This window comes from Tubulanus polymorphus, chromosome 3, assembly GCF_964204645.1.
Source record: "Tubulanus polymorphus chromosome 3, tnTubPoly1.2, whole genome shotgun sequence".
In the NCBI taxonomy this organism is placed as follows: Eukaryota; Metazoa; Nemertea; class Palaeonemertea; order Tubulaniformes; family Tubulanidae; genus Tubulanus; species Tubulanus polymorphus.
Window position 1 is genome coordinate 7,561,196 of NC_134027.1, and position 20,945 is coordinate 7,582,140.

General features: G+C 35.5%; 4 protein-coding genes across 9 annotated transcripts; 1 reads left to right on the forward strand and 3 right to left on the reverse strand.

The window, feature by feature from the left end:
• The first annotated feature begins 2 nt into the window (after nucleotides 1-2).
• LOC141902000 (ras-related protein Rab-7L1-like) lies at nucleotides 3-1,846 on the forward strand. The gene is made up of 6 exons (XM_074789620.1): nucleotides 3-87; nucleotides 275-417; nucleotides 498-569; nucleotides 668-849; nucleotides 986-1,107; nucleotides 1,211-1,846. The coding sequence occupies exons 2-6, from the start codon at nucleotides 303-305 to the stop codon at nucleotides 1,335-1,337; spliced, it is 618 nt and encodes a 205-aa protein (XP_074645721.1). The 5' UTR covers nucleotides 3-87; nucleotides 275-302; the 3' UTR covers nucleotides 1,338-1,846.
• A 35-nt stretch (nucleotides 1,847-1,881) lies between these two features.
• LOC141901997 (protein deacetylase HDAC6-like) lies at nucleotides 1,882-12,194 on the reverse strand. 2 transcript variants are annotated; one of them, XM_074789614.1, is made up of 32 exons: nucleotides 12,122-12,194; nucleotides 11,218-11,450; nucleotides 10,957-11,076; nucleotides 10,798-10,829; nucleotides 10,577-10,718; nucleotides 9,130-9,267; nucleotides 8,554-8,625; nucleotides 8,445-8,470; nucleotides 8,255-8,359; nucleotides 8,086-8,154; nucleotides 7,770-7,962; nucleotides 7,466-7,525; nucleotides 6,851-7,047; nucleotides 6,564-6,698; nucleotides 6,291-6,476; nucleotides 6,098-6,185; nucleotides 5,866-6,003; nucleotides 5,677-5,774; nucleotides 5,488-5,592; nucleotides 5,346-5,414; nucleotides 5,132-5,258; nucleotides 4,986-5,051; nucleotides 4,845-4,904; nucleotides 4,684-4,773; nucleotides 4,497-4,603; nucleotides 4,255-4,322; nucleotides 3,911-4,028; nucleotides 3,768-3,805; nucleotides 3,457-3,668; nucleotides 3,191-3,334; nucleotides 2,924-3,052; nucleotides 1,882-2,803 (listed from the first exon to the last, which is right to left on the reverse strand). In XM_074789614.1, the coding sequence occupies exons 2-32, from the start codon at nucleotides 11,425-11,427 to the stop codon at nucleotides 2,741-2,743; spliced, it is 3,405 nt and encodes a 1,134-aa protein (XP_074645715.1). In that variant the 5' UTR covers nucleotides 11,428-11,450; nucleotides 12,122-12,194; the 3' UTR covers nucleotides 1,882-2,740. The 2 variants fall into 2 exon arrangements, with proteins under 2 accessions (XP_074645715.1, XP_074645716.1); XM_074789615.1 differs by lacking the exon at nucleotides 7,466-7,525 and adding an exon at nucleotides 7,560-7,619.
• Nucleotides 12,195-12,416: 222 nt separating this feature from the next.
• LOC141902001 (aminoacylase-1-like) lies at nucleotides 12,417-17,046 on the reverse strand. 5 transcript variants are annotated; one of them, XM_074789624.1, is made up of 16 exons: nucleotides 16,950-17,046; nucleotides 15,948-16,111; nucleotides 15,798-15,862; nucleotides 15,485-15,589; nucleotides 15,283-15,377; nucleotides 15,120-15,196; nucleotides 14,940-15,029; nucleotides 14,736-14,792; nucleotides 14,579-14,652; nucleotides 14,426-14,475; nucleotides 14,277-14,340; nucleotides 14,097-14,139; nucleotides 13,917-14,023; nucleotides 13,616-13,695; nucleotides 13,308-13,368; nucleotides 12,417-12,948 (listed from the first exon to the last, which is right to left on the reverse strand). In XM_074789624.1, the coding sequence occupies exons 2-16, from the start codon at nucleotides 16,057-16,059 to the stop codon at nucleotides 12,784-12,786; spliced, it is 1,245 nt and encodes a 414-aa protein (XP_074645725.1). In that variant the 5' UTR covers nucleotides 16,060-16,111; nucleotides 16,950-17,046; the 3' UTR covers nucleotides 12,417-12,783. The 5 variants fall into 5 exon arrangements, with proteins under 5 accessions (XP_074645725.1, XP_074645724.1, XP_074645722.1 ...); XM_074789623.1 differs by lacking the exon at nucleotides 16,950-17,046 and adding an exon at nucleotides 16,761-16,871; XM_074789621.1 differs by lacking the exon at nucleotides 16,950-17,046 and adding an exon at nucleotides 16,675-16,871.
• A 276-nt stretch (nucleotides 17,047-17,322) lies between these two features.
• Nucleotides 17,323-20,199, reverse strand: LOC141902320 (carboxypeptidase B-like). The gene is made up of 11 exons (XM_074789986.1): nucleotides 20,042-20,199; nucleotides 19,847-19,919; nucleotides 19,508-19,641; nucleotides 19,076-19,193; nucleotides 18,835-18,936; nucleotides 18,627-18,731; nucleotides 18,431-18,544; nucleotides 18,197-18,314; nucleotides 17,851-18,053; nucleotides 17,663-17,747; nucleotides 17,323-17,591 (listed from the first exon to the last, which is right to left on the reverse strand). Exons 1-11 carry the CDS (start codon nucleotides 20,104-20,106, stop codon nucleotides 17,380-17,382), a joined length of 1,329 nt encoding a protein of 442 aa, XP_074646087.1. The 5' UTR covers nucleotides 20,107-20,199; the 3' UTR covers nucleotides 17,323-17,379.
• Between the last annotated feature and the right edge of the window lie 746 nt (nucleotides 20,200-20,945).

Below are 20,945 nucleotides of genomic sequence, written 5' to 3' on the forward strand. Positions count from 1 at the left end.
ATGTGACATTTCAAAATGGCAGCCTCCGAATAAAAACATTTCCACTATCACAACCGTGTAATAATTTCATGCATCGGCCACAACAAGGTGACCAAAAGCTGCTTGATTTCTCGAGTGGTGACTTGAGTTTTTTACTTCTTTAGCGACGACAAATGATAATTAATTTCATTCAACTTAAGTGTAACTCCTTAACTGAACTGTCACTCGTCAAGCAGCTTGGAACTCGTCCGACGCCGCTATTTTGTTCTCATTTACTTGATTCATCGTTTTGTAGATATAACTAACATAACGTAGTGAATGAAATGGAGAGATTATTGAAATTGATAATTATCGGCGATCCAACAGTGGGGAAAACTTCATTTGTTCAGCGCTACGTAAACGACACATTCCGAAGAGATTATAAAGGAACCATTGGAGGTAGGCCCGATGGTCAATATTTTATTTTTGAGGTAAATCTGACCATTTGATGAGATTTTTTGTATTACTAAACTTTTCAGTTGATTTTGCATTAAAAGTGGTGCAATGGAGCGAAAATGAAACGCTTAAACTGCAACTGTGGGATATAGCAGGTAATGTGAACCTCCAACTTACTAAGAATTGTTCAAGTCATACCTTTTTTCAGACTGCTAGTTTCTCTTAAGAATTAATGCAAATGACTACATTTCAGGTCAAGAGAGATTCACGTCGATGACAAGAGTATATTACAAAGATGCGCACGCATGCGTGATAATGTTTGACCTCACCCAAAAAAAGACATTCGAAAATACAATCACATGGAAAAAGGATCTGGATTCTAAGTGTACGCTTCCCGATGGATCTTTAGTACCATGCATTCTTTTAGCTAACAAGGTAAACATTTGTAGAAAGGCAACTGATTAAGTCATTTTTAGGAAACTGGAGAATTACATGTATTTGAGAAGTCAAAGAACGGTTGAACAGATTGGCGTTAACACTAACATAGCTAATACCAACTCTCTCATTTCAGTGTGATTTACAATATCGTGAAGTTGAACAAGTAGAAATAGAAAATCTATGTAAAGAACATGATTTTATTGGCTGGACAGAAATCTCAGTCAAAGATGGACTCATGATCGATGAAGCAATGAAGTGAGTTAGTCATTTTGCTATCTTTTTCAATAAATTATTATGCTATTTTTGACATTGGCCTGTGCCGAAGTACCGGTAATCGCAACGATTTGTTAAATTTTAGATTTTTACTCGATGAAGTAATGACTTTATTTGGGGATATCGATCAAGACTCAACCGAATCACAGCATAACATACGTCTGGGCCATACAGCAGAGAATGAAAAAGCTTCCAACCAGTGCAGTTGTTAGTGATTGAATTAATGATTTTATACAAATACTATGTTACCGCTGTCTTACAGAATGCACTAGTCATTTTCAAAGAATCTTGGAAGTAACCAGATATTTCTAAGAGTAAACAGTCATACATATTTCGATGCATATCGGAAAGGTGCATAATTCTACTAGATTCGATTTGAAAAGTTAATAAATTCAACTTGTAAACCTCCTACGCCATTGAACTTTTTCTAGAAAATCTCTACCCAATTCTGTGGGTCAACTCAATCAAATATTTACAGTTAACATTTTTGTAGTCGGGTTACTTCTGTAAAATAGTTTGTAAATGGCTTCTTTTTTATGTATATGTGCTACTTTGTGATGAGTTAAGTGAGAAATTGAAAGATTTGTATTCAAGAAAGAATATTTGTCATCTCATTGTATCAAGGTGCTTTATTATTACTGGATATAGGCAATATCATTGTGAACAATTTTAGTGATTTACACAATGTATAATTGTACACCTGTTCAAATCTTGTTACTGCTCTACTTGTGATTATTTTAAATGAATTGTAATAACTATTTACACTTACATAATAAAACAATGAATATTATTAAATACATAAAGTAAATATGCCTCTTTAATTTCATCATTGATCAGTATGCTGTGTCAAGCAGGAACATTTACTCTAACTTCCATGGCCCTTTCACATTAATTTCGGTAGAGTCAAAGAATATATCATTGCGTAACATAGCACTAGAAAAGGATTCATATGGGATCTAGACCTTTTGGTGACAACTTCCTCATTCTCTCTCTTCATTGGAAAAAGAAAACTGCTGCACAGAGATAGGTTCGAGTATACAGTAGACTCCTCTCAACTCGAATCCTATTAATTCGAAGATCCGAATTTGTAGCAAATACAATCCATTATTGTTGTACATGTATATTGATAGTTTATTACAATTGACCTTAACAACATCAAACATTGAACATGTGTTGTAATCATAACCTTGAGTGCAGCAAATACAAATCTATAATTTCACTAGGAAACAATTAGATCACATAAAATAAAATTAGGCAAAATTATGCATAAGTACCTTTATTTTGTAAGAAGTTTGCAAAGTATTTTCAGTAGAACATGTCATTACAAAATCAGATATACCAAAGTTAAAAATCTTGATGAAACACTCTGCCCATGTTGAAGCATGAACATAATAAAATCCAACAAAACAGAAAGAAATACCGGTAAGCTATTGTGCAAGCATACCTTTCGGACTCAATTTTCTTTTCTGTATTGTTGGATTTTACTGTAGATTACCAAACTTAATAGTAGTAATTACCAAAATTAAGAACTTGAAGTACTCCAAGTAATTACTGAATTCAGAGTGTTATGATAAGATAAGTTTACATCTTTAAATTACATTTATAGATGTAATAACTACAAAGGTATGTCCTCACCAAATTTACTGATATGCGCTGCTCGCTTTGCAGGAATCACCAACTGAAAATGAAAATGTTAGCAGTCTTAATACTAAAGAGCCATGAAGAGGGCTTTGAAGTAAATACACAAACAAAAACCTTCAATTTTTGAAAACGAAATCAAGTGTTTTGTTCATTTTACCTCATTGTGTACGTAGGAATCACAGCCATAACACCATACTGATAAATCAGAGAAACTTAGAACAACACGATGATCCGTTGATAATCCATGCATTAACATATGTTCATTTATATAACGACCACAATGTACCTGGAAAAAGCATCACATAGATTATGAAAATAGATTGTAATCCGCATGTACATAGAAACATAGAAGGTTTCAATGACAGCCACTTGGATGTTCTAGAAAGTACGAGCTTTTTGAGATGATTGTTCTACTGGTACTTACATCATAACAAACAAGACAAATCCAGTTTTCCGCTGGATCGCCGCAATCCATACAAGATTGTCGCACATCTATTCCCGCTCCAGGCACGGGTTGCACTTCATATAAATGTGGACACCATAACAATGGAACAACTGCATGTAATTCCTGTATGAAATGCATAATGATTTTATCTACAATGAGGGTTTAAACATTTCAGTTTCAGTCATTGAAATCTTCAATCATAGTTAACGGAATGAATTTGCACCAAGATTCCTTGAGGTACTTACATTTACATCATGTTCAACACACATCTGTCCAATTAAACCATTGATCGTTGTTGAAGGAGACATTACTGGACTACTTTTTCCACCAATAGCACCCTCTAGTTCGTCATCATTATCAACTCGAATACCACCATCATCGATATCAAATGAGATGACTTCACCAGCTGCTCCCATGTCCGAGTTACCTATTTGATTATCTGCTTGCCTATTATCCACTAGAAATATTCAATTAAGCAGATTATCGCAATGTATGGACAGTTACCAGGGGATTCAAGTGATTAATGGAAGGAAAAGATTTGAGGAAGATTACTTACAGGTGAGACGATCCATTGCATGAATAAATTCGTCCGTACTAGAAAAAGTTGAAAAATTAAGTACATGAATGAATTGACCGTGAGTTTAGCTCAAACTACGTTATATTCTGATTTCTATTTTGATGTTTTCTGTGAGGCTATACCTTTGATCCGCCGATGCAACTGAGGATTCCCATGCATCTGTTGAACTACTGACCGCCGAGTCTTGATCAGACGAAATTCGGACCATTTTCTTACGTTTCACTGGAGCTGGTAAATCAACTACAAGTAACAACAAAATCTTCTCATAGCACTAATGAGCACTAAAATCTTCTCATAGCTCTGTAAAACTATTGTAAAACTATGTTTCCCATCAAACCAGTCTGTACAACTGTGATGAGTAATAAATATATACTATACTATACTAATGATGACACAATCAGTTCGTGTTTTGACTGTTTCGCAAATTGAATTTATTAGTCTTCCAGATATGCGACACTGAACGAACCTCTGTATTTGAGGCATTTCCAATACTTCTGTTGAGTATCCAAAACTTGCTGAAGAGTCTTAACAGCGCTGAAAGTAAACAAGTTATAAACAAAGGCTAACGATTTGATCATATTCAAATACTGAACTTGAATAGCAGATATTGTTTACCCAGTGAAAGCAGATTTTGGTAAGGAGAAAAAATAGTCTCGCACGAAGACATATGTAATGTTTTAAAACAACAGGCTGCCATTTTCAACATACCTATCACATGGTATCACAGGATGGTTTAGAATGGGGCACGCATCGCCTAGTAATGTGCTAGTACACATTGCCATTGATTCAGATATCGACTGTAGATTATAGCCACCCTACAACAGCATCAAAAAATAATAATGTTTGATCTTTGCAATGCCACACACATGATTATCGGATGTCTAAAATGCCTTACTTCTAAAGCCAGAATCACTTTCCCATTCGCTAGACCCATTAGCATGTGGGTCATATGAGCATAGCCCTCAGGAGTTACTTTGAATCCACCCTGAAATAGAAGGAAATTGCAAAATCGACAAGAATGCTCAGAATTAAACACAGTTTGGACCTTTTATTTACCAGTGGGTCCCCTTGAGCTGCATCAAAACCAGCAGATACAATGACTAATTCCGGATTGTACTGAAAATGTTCACAATGACAAACTGTTAGCAAGTAGATTTTCATATCGCTTCAAATTCAAAAGTCGAAACAGGAACTTACTTCATATGCAATTGGCATAACGACGTGGTGGAATGCAGAAATATAAGCAAAGTCACCCAAACCACGCTGAAAAATGTAACTTAGCGCATGAATGAATATCAAGGATTGCGCTGGAATGATAGTAGCAAATCAACCAAGTAAAATACCTTATTCCATGGAATATTGACATTGAAACCTTCCCCTTCATCGACTCCAACCATATCAAAATTTGCATCCTCCGATGCTGGGAAAAATGTTCCATTATCATAACGATGCAGTGATATATACAACACACTAGTAAACAAAAATATGATTTTTGATTTTACATCAGTAATGTTAACTTTGATTCAGATACAGTTTATTAATGAAATAAACACTGACCCCGGATCTCTTTCGAACATATGTTGTATACCATTTCCATGATGTACATCCCAATCAACAATCAAAATCCTGAATCAAAAAATGAATATACTTGAATGAGCCCGATAATTAATACTTAATTTGGATGTTAAATGTTCTGTACCGTGAAAGGTTATATTTTTTCTGTGAATATTTGGCAGCTATTGCAACGTTGTTGAACAAACAGAAACCACAGGCTGATTCGTCCTCTGCATGATGGCCAGGCGGCCTGAAAAATATCCAATATCAAGTTATTACAAAGTATTTCTAATGAAAACAAGTATTACCAGTAAATAGAAGAAAACGCATATACCTGACTACTGCAATTCCGTTTTGTGACTTTCCTGTTAAAACATTGTCTATAACTTGTAAAAGACACCCAGCAGCTAATAGAGCACATTCATATGAATCCTGAAATTAGAAATAAAAAATTCAACAAATTCATACCTAGGGTGGGTCAAACATTTAATCACCCAACTACGATGCATAATACTACCGGTACCTGATTGAAGAATATAGAATTATATTGCAGCTGCATTTCCTTCAAATCACTGTTTTTTGAGGTTTTAGTGTCTTTCATTCTTTTGACGTGGCTTGGAGAATGTACAAGCAAGAGTTCATCTTCAGTTGCAGAACGACTCTAGAATTGAAATCAGAATCATAATCCAGGATCATCGATGTCGTCAGTGGAATGCGGGATTTGACTGTTGAACAAATAATCCATAGATAGTTACTGGAAGACGCTGACATCTATTGACTAGATTGAAATCTTCATGCATGGTAAATATACGTGAAATTCGGTCCGGTCGCTCGGGATGACCTCTGAAAATGGTATTTTTTTTATCTGGCATAAGTTTCAGGCATGATTTAGGTGTATATAAGTATTAGAAAGTCAACCGAGCACAGAATCAAAGGCACATGACTCACGGATTCACAGGATCTTTATGTCTTCTCATTCTTTCATCATAAACAAAACAAGTTTGATTCGGTGCCTTGGTCAGATCTGTCTGCCGAATCACATTATCGATCACTTGATCAAAGTGTGCTACTTTTTCAGAATCAAGGGATGGATAGGAATCATAAATTTCATATTCGTCAAACTTTTCATTCATTCTAAAAATAAACAACATCCAATTGAGTTTTTGATAGAAAATATGTAACATTTTCTACGTCTGAATAAATGAGTGCTTGCTATATTACCTCTCATAATATAGGTCTGCATTATTGCTGCTAGTTATTTCTGAAAACCGATCATTATCACAAATTCCTTGCATCTTTAATGATTTCCAGTACGGACGCAATACATTCAATGCATTATATATCGTTTTAAGTGCGCTGAAAATGAAATCAGCAACTTTTATTATGATAACTGAAACAAATTCACTTTCACTAGTATAAAAAATATTTCAGGTCTTTTTAATAAAAAAGTATTTGCAATAAATAACCAGTGGTGGTTTTTGACGAGGTAATAACAATGCTGATTTTACCTTTCACAAGGTGGATTCAAAGATTTCAGTGGGGGACATGGATCGCCCAGTAAAGTCCTCAGAGTTAACGCTACGCATTCAGACAATGATTTAATACAATATCCTCCTTCCATAACGATGCATAGTTTACCGTTTGCTAGTGACATGAGCTGATGAGTAAGGTGCGCATAGCACACTGGTTCGACTAACATTTCACCCTACCACAAAAATGCATTAATCAATTTCATTTCATGAGTCAAAGAGGTAGTCCCATATAGGCCGATATGACTGAAAATATATTTCTCTAACAATATTCAATTTGTTGAATTTGTCAAATGAATATTCAATACAATACATGTATTGTATCATAACATTAATGATTAGTAAGCTACTTAAATGTCATTTGATACAAAATGACCACCAGAGTGGATACTAAGATATACATGGTAGACATCCATTCTGTAACTTGATTGGGCTGGTGATGAAGGAATGGTTTTTGGGAAGGAATAAAAAGCTTTTTTGATTGACTTAGGGAGGACATCACATCACCTGAAAGATTTATATTCATATGGTAAATGGATTTGAATGCAGGAGCATGTTGTTGCGGGAGGTCCATTCAACAATCTTAAAATGTACCTTCAAATCACCGACTGCTGCATCAAAGCCAGCACTAACAAGAACAATCTCAGGACAAAACTAAAGATTAGAAAAAAATAAAGTTAGTGTATACCTCTGGACATCCAATAGCTGCATCAAATCCTGAACAAACTAGTACTAACTCAGGCTGAAACTATAAAAAAACAACATATATAACCTTTTCAGCCTGATATACACTCATCTACAATCAAACATATCCCAATATTCATGAAACGTATCTGTCAACAATGTGTTAATTAGGAAATGTGGATCACTTTATCATTCATTAATATTTTTTGCTTACCTCATATGCAATAGGCATCAATATTTGGTGAAAAACAGCTAAATATTCACTATTAGACATTCCTGTTTTATTCCATGGTATGTTTATATTGTACCCAATACCCCTGCCAGTTCCGATGTGGTCATAATCGGATTCTTTCAAATTCGGCCAGAAATATCCGAGTTCATATCGATGTATAGAAAAGTACAGCACTCTGAAAAGCAAGACGATCAGCTTCTATGTATGAAATTTCCATTACCCGGTAAGACTGGTAACAAGAAATTGGACAAATTCATATATTGCAAATAAATTCTGAAAGTATAACCGGTACACTAACCTGGGATCATCATAAAACATGTATTGTATGCCTTGCCCATGATGAACATCCCAGTCAACTATCAATATTCTGCGAAAAAAAGTGATGCAAATTCTCTGTCAATGTATCATCCAATTGCAACTGAGAGACGTGAAAAACCTTTCTGTAGATTTTGATGTAATTTTTCTACCTTTGTAGCCCAAGGTTTTCTAGCCCATGTTTTGCAGCGATTGCTACGTTATTGAAGTAACAGTAACCGTTACATTCATTGTACATAGCATGATGTCCTGGAGGTCTGAAACGAAAGATGCATAAAAATCTATGAAACACTTGTTTTTGAATACGGGTACATACACATTGAAAGCATATACGGTACATACCTTGTAATTGTCAGACCATTTTTCACCTGCAAATATGAAGTGAATGATGTAAGTATGATTCATAATACATTGTATTTTCGTATAATTTGTGTATGTCAGATATATATACCTTGCTGTCAACTATTTGTTCCACTATATTGATGATACCTCCTAGTACTAAACTCGCAGCTTGGAAACTATGCTGCAAATCAGAGCAGATTACTAATGATTAACTGAACGAAGAAAATAAGGGATTTCATAGAATTATGATTTTTCCGATTTTGAAAGATCTTCATTGATTGACTTGACTATTATTGCCACGATTAATTACCAGTATTTAGAATTTATCGATTGATTGAATATATTTTGGTTAGTTTAGTATGTAAATAAGAACAATTACTATAAGCAGATATACTATAGGTTATGATTTCACAGAGTAAGCACATAAAAAGACACTTAATGAAGGTACATGGCTCTACCCAACAAAAATAATCGGATCTCAGTACCAGATATAGGACATAGATTGATATCTATAGGTAAGCATGGATATCCAAATTGTCAGGACTGGATTCTTGAGCCAAACCTGGACTAACAGGCTTTATGACTTCATGAAGATAGCAGGTGTCAAATATGAATTTCAGGTTGCAGCAAGATGAATTTTGAGTGACGATCAGATTCAGATGATTGTTTTGAAGGCATGACTCACATTGTGAAAATAAACAGAATCAAAAAGTGACGATTCATGTTTTAAATCATTTTCATTCAATTCTGAGGACTTTTTCACCAATTCGTAAATTTCTTCATCATGGCCTAAGAGTATACTACAGAGGTCAGCAGTTTTCACCTGTGGAACAACATCATTAAATAAAACAGTGGATGTTAAAAGAGAAATAAAATATGAAATAGGGGAAGGACATTACACGGGTCCACAGACACATGAAACGTATATCAACTTCATTCAAACTTGTTCAAATTCTTTTCTGTAGTTTCCAAAAGAACTCATTTGTCAATGGACAAACTTTTTTCAAAAAGTGACAAATTCAAAGAAATTGATTGTAGATGTGAATACTTGGTAGGTAAAGAAAGATTAGAATATATATCTTACAACACTACATTGCACGTGCGTTGGAAAAACAACAACTCCTCAGAGAACTAGGGGTCCTGGAACACCATGCCCACTTGGAAATTAGTCCGAAGGTCTGAAATGCTTGACAATCTGAAATCTTAAATATCTAACACCTCCTGGTGAACAAATACAGAAACTTCCACATGAAACTCATCACAATCATGGAACATATCAAGTTACAGCAAAATATGCATAGATCCCAAAATAAATGGAAATCCTGCGTAATTTCACCATTCAATATCCCCTTGTGAACGTATGCAAAAGCCAATGATCTTGAAAATGAAAGTGCCAAGTTGACTAAATATGGACGGATGGATGAATGGACAGAGAAAAGGTGAAGAAAGGGAATGCAAAAGCTCGCTAGGACTAAAGTCCCAAGTGGGCTTAAAAGCCTTTTGATTAGAAATTTGATGAGAAAGTTCAATTTGCAATCAAACATTGTTACATTTTGACTTCATGGAGAAAGGTGTGGTAGCTTTTCTGAGGTTAGACTAGAGAATGGTTGAGGAGTCACATGACTGGTACAGCAGCCACACAACTCACTTTATGAAAGTAAACATCATCCATTTTCATAGCGACTGCACTTAGCTGCTCGAAGTTCATATTACGGGTACTTCGTACCAGGTCTAATAAACACGGACTATGAATCAACAAGAAATGCTCCTCTAATGCTTCTTCGGCCTGTTGTAAAATTATCGTAATTTGTTCACAAAACCTTTGATCAATCTGTACAATTCCCTATTTATAAAGTACGAATGACGGGACTATTTTTTTAACGTAGTATGGATCACCAAAGAGATTTGTAGCCTCCTAGATGAGGAAGCACAAATTAGCAAATACCTAACCAAGCTCATGTCAGAATGACTAAAAAAAAATGAGATACAACAGATCATTCGCCAACAACCGCTAGCAGTTTATGGACAAAACAGCAACCAAGTCATACATCTGTTATATATATTTGACCAAAATGAGATCAAACCTAAAATGGAATAGTGTTATGATGAAAAATGACATGTATGAATTATACCTCTAATCTGGTGCATCGTTTTACTAGTCCATACTCTACACAACGTTTATAAGATTCTGTAATTCTTTCTGGACGTTCGGGGTGGTTTTTATCCCACAGACAATGATATGCAGCCATTTGCTCGTCATATACTAGACCGGTCCTGAAAAATATTCATAATTCAAAGCTTCCTTAACTGAAGAAACTGGAGGCAGGAAGCTATCGTCAAATGAAAAACCTACTCAGAGGGAAAATCTTTCCGTTTGTCCATAGCCTGAAAAATTAAAAGATTTGCTTAAATCATCTAAAGACTTAAAGATAAATTATGAAAGGTATTCACAACATGCTTATTATATAATGCAATGGCAAAGTGCCACTGTGGTGGGGTGAGGTGTATTTACAGTGCTTAAGAAAAGAGTTCTTCCTCCTTGATTTTTCGACGACCGAAGTTGACGTCCACGTTTTTTTGATTCAGCCAGGCTAGCGCTGGCGCTCTTTGATTTTTTCTTACTAGATGAAGTCTAAAAGAGAGCGTTTTCAGCATGCTACATAAAATCAACCTTTCCTAGTGCTCCAGTGGTAAAGAAAAATTCGGCAGCAACAAACAAAAAGTGGTGTGAATGTGGCAATAAATGGAAGAAGAGTATTTCATTACAACAAACCTTTGGGCGTGTACTGGTTCCGCTAGGAGTTTTGGCTCTACGAACAACACCGGGATCTGTGTTTTCATCGACAACTTGAAAATCACAAAGCGCCACAGTTTCGGCAGATTGATTCTGAGCAGATGGTGCCCGCCATCCCAGATTATCTTCCGCTTTGTCTGATATATCATTGCCTTCTGCACTGGATAACAATTTTTCTTTATCATCCATGTTTCATTCGATATTTCACTTTTCTGCAATGATATACATTTCATCCATTTATATATCAAGTTCAGCTAATAAGGGTAGATGAACCACCTCACATCTTCTTTTTCTTCTTCTTCTCAATCTTCTCCTTCCAGTTGTGTTCCTTTCCTTTGTGAAGTTTTGAAGAGTAGAGTCTTCTCAGAAATAGGGGCCACAGGGGAATTGAAGCAAAAAAGGGTCATATGAGAATTAACGGACAGGGAAGGGTTTAGGGGAATTCTTTCTGGCACAAAGTGATGCATTTGCAGATCGGACCTCTCCTCGGATTTTAATCATCTACTGACTTGTTATTCAGAGGCAATAAATGATAAATGTATCATTCATTGCCTGTCCTGTGGCATGGTTATTGGTGGATTAGGGTGTTTGACTCACAACCGAGAGGTTGTGGGTTCGAATCCTTTTGTGAAACCATGTTATACAGGAAGGACACATATCGAGTGTCCTACCTGTATGATGAAGTTAGCCATAGTATGATGAAGTTGGCCAGAATAGGTAGAAGGGAATGTATTGAATTGAATTGGTTGGACCTTGTTTTTTGACTTTGTCCATCATTATCATTTTCTCGGGCTAATTTGCCTACACTACAGGCTACATTCATCTGACGCCTAGCTTTTATATAATCAACATGATTTACACGTATCGCATAATTAAAACCAACCTATGAATCTTATGAAATATCGAATTATTTCAATAGGAAGGAAAAGATTTCGAACGTACGTAAATATACAAATGGGGACATAAGGTTAAAATGGGACGGCTGTGGAGTACTATGTACCGAATGAGATCAACAAAAATAGATGTTGGTATTTTTTCCTAGGACTTTCGAATTAGTACGCATACTAATGTAATAGGCTAAAAACATCAGAATCTATCCTTAGCGCCTCCTCAGAAAAACCAAAGAAAATCCAAAATTATCTATATATGATAAGTAATATATTTCATAATTTCTATCCTTGAACTAATGATGTAATAAATTGAAAAATGTGTAAATAATCATATCCGAAGTACTCGTTAAAATATTCTAGTATAAGACAAGTGCCAATCATCAAAAATACCTTCTATTGATTCAATATACATCAAACTTCACAAAACCTAACGGACACAATCTGTCTTATTCTCAATTTATCCCATAAGCCCTGGCCTCTTAACATTTTTTTCAGTTTCTTTAGATTATCTTTAATCTTCTGACTCAGACGCTTTAACACAAAACAATTTAGAGGTACAGTTTATTTTCTCTGAGATAGCTAGGCAAGGAATACTGTTTGCTTAGTTATATTTTCGAATATTATGCAAGTCAACCGCTCCTACGCCATCAATTTACTAGTTTTCATCAGTAAATGGTTTCACGCCGGCCAGTTTCGGAATCAGGTCACAGTAGATGTCGATACCCCGCAGGAAAATATCTTCATTCAAATATTCATTGTGGTCATGGAGCAATATGGGCGTGTTATTCATTGGAGAAAATCCAAGCGCTGGAATACCGACCTGGAAGAGAGAATAAAAGTTTGATATATTGAGGATAACTGCTCCATCGCATAAAATAGGCATTCACCTAAGCAAAGCAAATTATTAATTAATATATTATTCATAGCTGTATAATGAAAAGCAATAGCATATTTGAATAAATCAGAATATATAACCAGTACCATAGCCATCAAGGAGGGTTGAAAATTTTCAAACTCTTCTACGTACATAATACTTACGCGCTTAAGGGTAATTAGGGGTTCAAATTAGTGAAATAAGGTACAAATATTTTCATTTTGAACAGTCCTGATGTGATCATTTGTAGATTCGATTTTTCAATTAGTAGGCTGGATAAAAGGCCATGCACTTTTTAGTCATACCTGACGAATATACCGGCTGTCAGTAGCTGCAGGAAATACTTCTTTTCTTATTTTCAAACCCCTGTTAATTAGCATATCACAAGAAAGAATAAACTATTAATTGAATAAAACAGGCCATAAATACCTCACGCAAAAACTGCGAGTCAGTAGCTGCACAAAATATCTCCTTATTTATCTTCAAATCCCTATAAACAGGCAGACACTAACGCTCACTATACAATATACATCAGTGTTTTTTTAAAAAGGCCGACTCCCATTCCGTGCAAAATGAAACCTGAAGATAACGCAAGAAGTTCACAAAGACTTACATTTTCTTACAAGTGGAACTTAATGCATGCCACCATGGATAATCTTCATCAGTCCGTGTTACTACTTGCGTGTGACATTGCTGCAAAATAACCAGAAAAGCAAAATGTTATCAATATCAATCTTTTAAAATCTTATCTATGACCAAAGAATGTACAATACTCTTTTCAACATTATTGCTTGTCTTGAAGCTAAATATGCTGTTCTATATATGATAAATGATCTAAATATTTTTACTAGAAACTAGTATTTACTGGCAACTGATTTCAGAAAACTGCACTGATATTGTAACACTAGAAATACCTGGTTCCATTCAAAATTCACATCTTTTCCAGCATCTGTAGCCCATTTCTCGACCATAGATTGAAATTCGACTAAATCAGTAGTTGGCGGAACTCTCATATCGAATGCTGGAATTAGTATGTGTAAATAAGTGAGTATGTATGCCCTGAAGTGGGTTCCTTGACTTGACAGATACTGTACCTGCGGAAATTTCAGCTGGAACTACATTGTGCTGTACACCTCCCTACATAGAAACAGAAAACAGAGTTTTCTGTGTGTGATTATGCTACTAAAGTCTATTCATTGTACTGGTAGTATATGCATGTATGAAAATATACTTTTAATAAAATAAGCCTCTATTGTATGACATTTGTATTATACCTTTATAATAGTCATATTAACAGATACAACATCTCCAATTGTCAAATTAGGGTCACTTTCTAGCCTGAAAATATGTAGAACATATTATTAAGATATCCAATGGGAAATATCATGCTGATTCCAGCTTATTTTTATTGTTAAATGCTCACTTATTCTTCTGATCTGCCCGGAACGCCATGAACGAATTGATAACATTGTGCTGAAATGGATACAAAATGGCTGATGAAAATGATATGTACTTTATAGAAAAATATATGGCAATATATATAACTAAATATATAGAACTCGGGTGAAATCCTTACAATTTTCTCAGCAGCAGTGTTTTCAATAAATCTTGAACCATGTCCGGGATCACCATGGGCAGTCACAGTTATCCCTGCAAAAATGTGAACCAAAACTCTCAAAACCTAGATCTCCCAACGGTGGGGAATGAATTAAACAGTTTTCATTGTTACGTACACCATGGCGATTTCTCTCCATAAAACACAGAAAAAACGTCGGTGGGAGATGCAAGCCCTAAATATAAGAGTTTAACAAACTTATCTCAGATACAAGCAAATGGTTAGCCAGTTCAATCAAATCAGTTTGAAAAAGTGAAGTTTACAACACAACAAGAAAATCTTCAGATTGGGTCAACATGAAAATTGATTCAATTCAATTCACCTTCATCCATAGCAAAACCAACATTCATATTCTTAAAATGTTCATGTTTAACGAAAATTGCCATTCCTTTGAAGCCACCTACTTCCTCATCTGTGGAAAGAAATCACTTAGTCTTGAATCAATTAAGATCGAATAACAGAACTAATTCAAGATTTTAGCCTTTTGATTAATACAATTTACCTGGAACAAATGTCATATGTATTGTGCGTAAAAATCTCTTGCCTTGCTCTTTCAGTCTTCGAATAGCCTCGATATACCTAGCAGGAAAACCAGGTAATATAATTTCAACTATAATACAATAACCAATATAACAAAGATTGAGCTTTTTTATAATTTAACTCACTGTATTCCAACACATTTCATATCCTGTGATCCCCGTGCAATTATATCACCGTTTTCAGTTTTCTTAGCTTCAAAAGGATCACACGCCCAATGTTCCTTTGGGATGAAAAACAATTTCAACTTTAGTCTTTTTTCTGAACAGCTTTTGCGCTGGTTATTCAAATTTGATAGAAGTTTATTAATTCTAGCGTTCATCTACTTACTGGAAAGACGGGAACCACGTCTATATGTGAATTGAGCATTATAGATGGTAACGAGGGATCTTCACCTTCCCATGTTATAATCACCACAGGTTCCTTACCAGTTACCTATTCAATATATCAGTCATTATGAATATAATGAGCTCAAATACAAATTTCAATGCGACTGTTCAAGAAAAACCTTAGTGCCAGTGGTATGACGCTCCATCATGACCCCTACGAGCACTTCATTATATGCCGGTATATTAAGTGCCACAAACTGGACACTTTAAGGACTGGTTGAATGCGACTGGAGTCATCTATATCTGAAACTCACATAGATAATTGAGCAAGGCAGATCTAGCTCCCGGGCCATTTTCTGTAGAAAAATCACGGCACTTTCTGAAATGAGAAATCCATAGCTAATTATCAGGTAAGAAATGTTTGCATCGGTGAATTGCTCAAATAGTCATAATTCAATTCATACCATAGTCAGGATTTGGATGAACCGTTTTACATCTTAAATATTCTCTGAAATTGGTGACTGCTTGGTCTTCAGCTTTATGTTTTTTAGAAACACCAGAATTGTCGGTCGGCATACTGCGTTTTTTCGATGACTTTCGATTATTCAGTAATTGGAACTGGTTTTATCTAGATAGAAAGATGTTAATTAATCTTATAATGTCTGAGGTGAAAATCCCCCACGGCCACATCAGATCAATATGAAGGCCTACTAATGTCTATTTCAACCTGACTTGAGAGCATTCCGGGTGGCCTAGCTCGCTCATTTTAGGTAATGGTCTGATAAAGGTCTACATAGGACCAGAAAGGACAGGCAGTCGACCTTTAACATTGTTTTTTAATCCTCATTAAACTTTATTGAAGGATATCCAGTGAAGTTTGGTCAACTGAAGTTTGGTGTGTAGGCATGGAAACATATTGTTTTAACCTTTTAAATCAAGGAGTCACTTCTCTTCATTTAACCCCTTTCAGTGAACACTTTTTGCCTTTGGATATCCTTCAATAGCAATACAGTTTACACAGTTACACAATATTGACAATGGATTAAAAATGATGATTTAGGTCTACTGCCAGTCCTTTCTGGTCCTACTAAGATCTTTATCATCAGGTGTGTACTACCAAAAATGAGCGAGCTAGGCCACTCGGAATGCTCTCAAGTCAGGTTGAAATAGACATTACTCTACTACACATACAACTACTAGACTACAACATGTCAACAGATACCACCCAGCAGGAGCCAAGCCCCAAACGCATATGTTAGCAAAATGCAACAACCCACTCTTAGAAGGATTTTATGGCTTGGCACAGAAGGGGTAATATAACACACAGTAAGTAAATTATCAATAATCAAGGTCCCAATATCCGATGAATTTTTGAACCCGGAAATAATGGATCAACGACCTTGAAAGTGAATATTGTACTATTTATCGCCAATAACTGGTCTCGCACTTTTGCTAAATTTACTCACTTCCCTGCGCATGCATCGCGTGACATTTCCATTATCTTGTCTGAATCTGTGGTTCGTGTTCCGTTTTTTGCCTTTTGAAAAATCAAATGGATCTACCATAGTTTACCGTATACATCGTTTGAGGATTCGGTGAAATCGGGTTCATAGACCTGGGCCGGCGCGGCCGGCATAGGCCCTGCGCCCGCACCACCGGGTGAATCACACTGTGCTGATTGATAACAAAACCCTGTTTTTCCTCAATAACTCAATGAAAGGGCAAATGCGAATTGTTCCCGACCCTGACAAATCCATGACCACCACAGGCCACACTCGCTCCGGCGTCCTAAACGGTCTTCTTACGAAAAAATTGGTGAACTCTAAGTAAAGTATTTCAGATTTATTGCAAAATGTATTCGATTGTATTTTTTCAAAAACCCAGTGTGCACAGTGGTCAAGCGTTTCCTCTTGACAACGATATTTTACGCATCTCGAGCACCATAGCATTGACTGCTGCGAATATTTCTTCTCCTGAAGGTTTTATATGATCTGGGCTAATGAGAAACCCGGACCCCATGAAGTTTCTGCTGGGACGAAGCTCCAAACCAAACGCATATTTCACGCCATTCGCTTTCAACCAGTCCATTTTCGTCCCAGACGCAGGATCTAAAAGAATTCGTTGAATAATTATCTACACGTATTTTTACTTTGAAGTCAACTCCACAGTATCAACTTACAGATTATTTCCGGTGGGCTCCCAGCTTTCCAATGGTGACCGCTTGACTCAAATATTGCATTTGTTGCCGCTAATGAAACTTGCATCTGTTTATCAGAATTCAGAAAATAAATCTTCTGTGTAATAGATTAGTTCAGATATTATTTCGCATTTTTATCAATACCAAATTTCATTTACATAAAATCTTACCAGATCTGCTCTATCAGCTGGATGTGTAAGTTCAGACGACCATGGTATCATCCATAGTTCAGAGTAGGCATGCATAGACACTACGGCTTTTAGTCGTCCGTTTTTCAGTAGTTTCAGCATTATGTCTCGTACGTTCTGAGTTTCTGGCTCGGAAAATGCAGCAGGACCACCGTAATCATCAAAACACTGACCCGGGTTGGTCTCTGAAATGGACATCACCGCAAACATCATTTCATGCACTTCATACGTGTATTTTTTCCTTAGAGGCCGCATTGGAATTTTCCTTGGATTGTATAATGATTCACTAATTAATCGAAAAATGAGTCCACTACCCCTGATAACTAACCATTCCACCTGTAATCCCAATTTCTATTCAGATCTACACCGTGAAAAAAACAATCATCATCGCCTTCCTCCAACAGGTCTGGGTTAACCGGTCTTTTATTTTTCCTCCACATACGACTCTTGTAAAAAAAAACCAATGAATTTGAGCAACAATTTCCCAAGAAAAAATCCTTCTTTCGAATCAGCACCAATATTATGATCTGCGTTGAATGGATATACCGGTATGATATGTTACCTCTCCACCTTTGAACGTCATTTCATAACCATCGGGATTTTCAACGGGAAGGATATACCAGTCATACATTTCTAATAGGTATCTAGACTTCCCTGTCCAGTAACCTTCGGTTAACTAAAACCCAAGATGTTGAAAAAATTACCGGGTGTTTTTCATACAACGGTAAATTCGTAGTTTGATATACATGTATGCCAACCTTATGAATGAGATACAAAGCTGTTGCCGGAGCCAACCATTCCCGACTATGAATTCCCGCATCTATGAATATTATAGGCTTTGGTTTTGCAGACTTTAGACCCAGCTAGAAGACGCAAAAGCAAATGTTGTAAACATTTACTAAAATGTAATAAAATCAATTTTCATCAAATCTTAAAAAAGAGCTACGGTATTGAAAATGCGTTAACCTTGAAAACGATCATATCCCTCCCTTCTCGTGTCTTTCCGATATTCACTATTGTTGCAATATTCCACCACCTCCTCTGCATTTTTCTGAGCCATAGTACGATCTGAAGTAAGTTAACATACGTAACAAACATCGTTGTTTTGGGGTCTCGGTAAATGAACTTGAAAATGTGCTTCATGGCAGAATGGGACATGTGAAATGAAAGCGATGTTATATCGAATAGCTATCATCACTATCCTTACCTCGCCGTATGTTGCATAATACGACAAAATGTAGTCTAAAGTTGGTCTGCTGAAAGTATGCTGTCTGGTAGATTTCAATTTTTCTTTTTTGTTCAGGTAATTCTCTTTCAACACGGCTCTGTCAAATAAAAATATGTGTGTGTGAACTAAGGAGAAACAATTCGTTGAGAATACACCATCATCGCCCGGTGATGGAATCTAGTGAGACAGGGAAAACGTCGTGTCTTATGATTCTGATTTCAACACACTAAACTGTTAACATAGTGGATTGTATATATGATTCTTATTCAAAGACGGTTTCAGTTTTAGTTCCTTATATATAGACTTTCAATACGTTTTCAACTTAAACATCGGATTCGATCTATCAAATAGAAATACCTCGTACCTTAGAATATCTGTTCGAAACCATCACGTTGTTTATATTTATCTTACCTGCCAAGAGTTTTTTCTACTTCAGAAAATTCAATATTTCCTCTTTCCAATATGCTGATGACTTCATCCTTGGAGCTAGTAGGTATTACCGCTTCAGTTGGGACGTGTAAATTCGGTTCGAACCAAAAAACAACCTAGATTTTATCAACGGTACAGTAATTACGAGTTATTATTTTAGCGTTTTGCTGAGTGAATAATGGTGTAGTATTAAAAGCTGTAGAGATCAATTTATCTAAATTTGAAGCACTTTTTCGTGTTCATATAAGTTATACAATTGATACAATAAATCTTAGAATATATCTATATAAATGAAAGGCCAGCGAAAAAAAGGATACTTACATTTTTACTTTTCAATCCTTTCACTATTGATAATTCAATGTCAGAAGTCGGAGAAATTCGAAATATGCTATCCCTAAATAGATCATATAGTCAACTACAGCGTTTCCTTTTATATATCGAATAAAGTAAATCGGTAACGCGGCCTATTTCCTTACTGACTTACTCACACATTTATAAAACGCTTATGTTATTTACCTGGTTAGGTCTTCACATGCTCCTAAAGCGAGTACACAGAACAGGATAAAGAAGACCGCCATCATTCCAGAATGGTGACAGCTTTAAACATGAGCGGATACTGACATCGGTTGCACATCGTATACCAAAAACTCGGCCGATGCAAATTAAGCTCATAGTTTTTGACAGAGATCTATGGTGAATACAGCCAATTTTCAGTCAGTAATTTTGATATGACCTACGTAGCTATATTTATCTAGAATGATGTTCAGTGGTCGTTTGTGTATGGTAATTATGCCTTTGAAATGTAGCAAAAAACCAATTATTGCATTAATATGTCACGAGGATAAAATACCGCAATTCTGCCCGTTTGAAGTTTTTCTCTTACAACGAATAATATATATATATATATATATATATATATATATATATATATATATATATATATATATATATATATATATATATATATATATATATATATATATATATATATATATATATATATATATATATATATATATATATATATATATATATATATATATATATATATATATATATATATATATATATACACTTTACTTTTAACTCTGTCCACCAAAGATGCGCTTGAAAATAAGCGCATTTTCCTCATCCCAATTAAACAATTTACATAAATAACTTCTGTTGTTCTGTTCTAACTGAAAATTCATTCCACTGAAAGAATAAAGAAGTTTCCAGTTTCTAGGCGCCATTTTGTGGCGGTCCCGCGAGGTCCCCATTGTTGCGATAATTTGCGCTCATTTTTAAAACATACGTTTAGATTGAATATCATATAGTTCTGCAGTCCCTTGCTCGACGAAATCAATTTACACACCATTTTAAAGGAAATGAAATGCAGATATTTGCTGGCGATTCTTGGAATTTTTGAACGCAACAATTG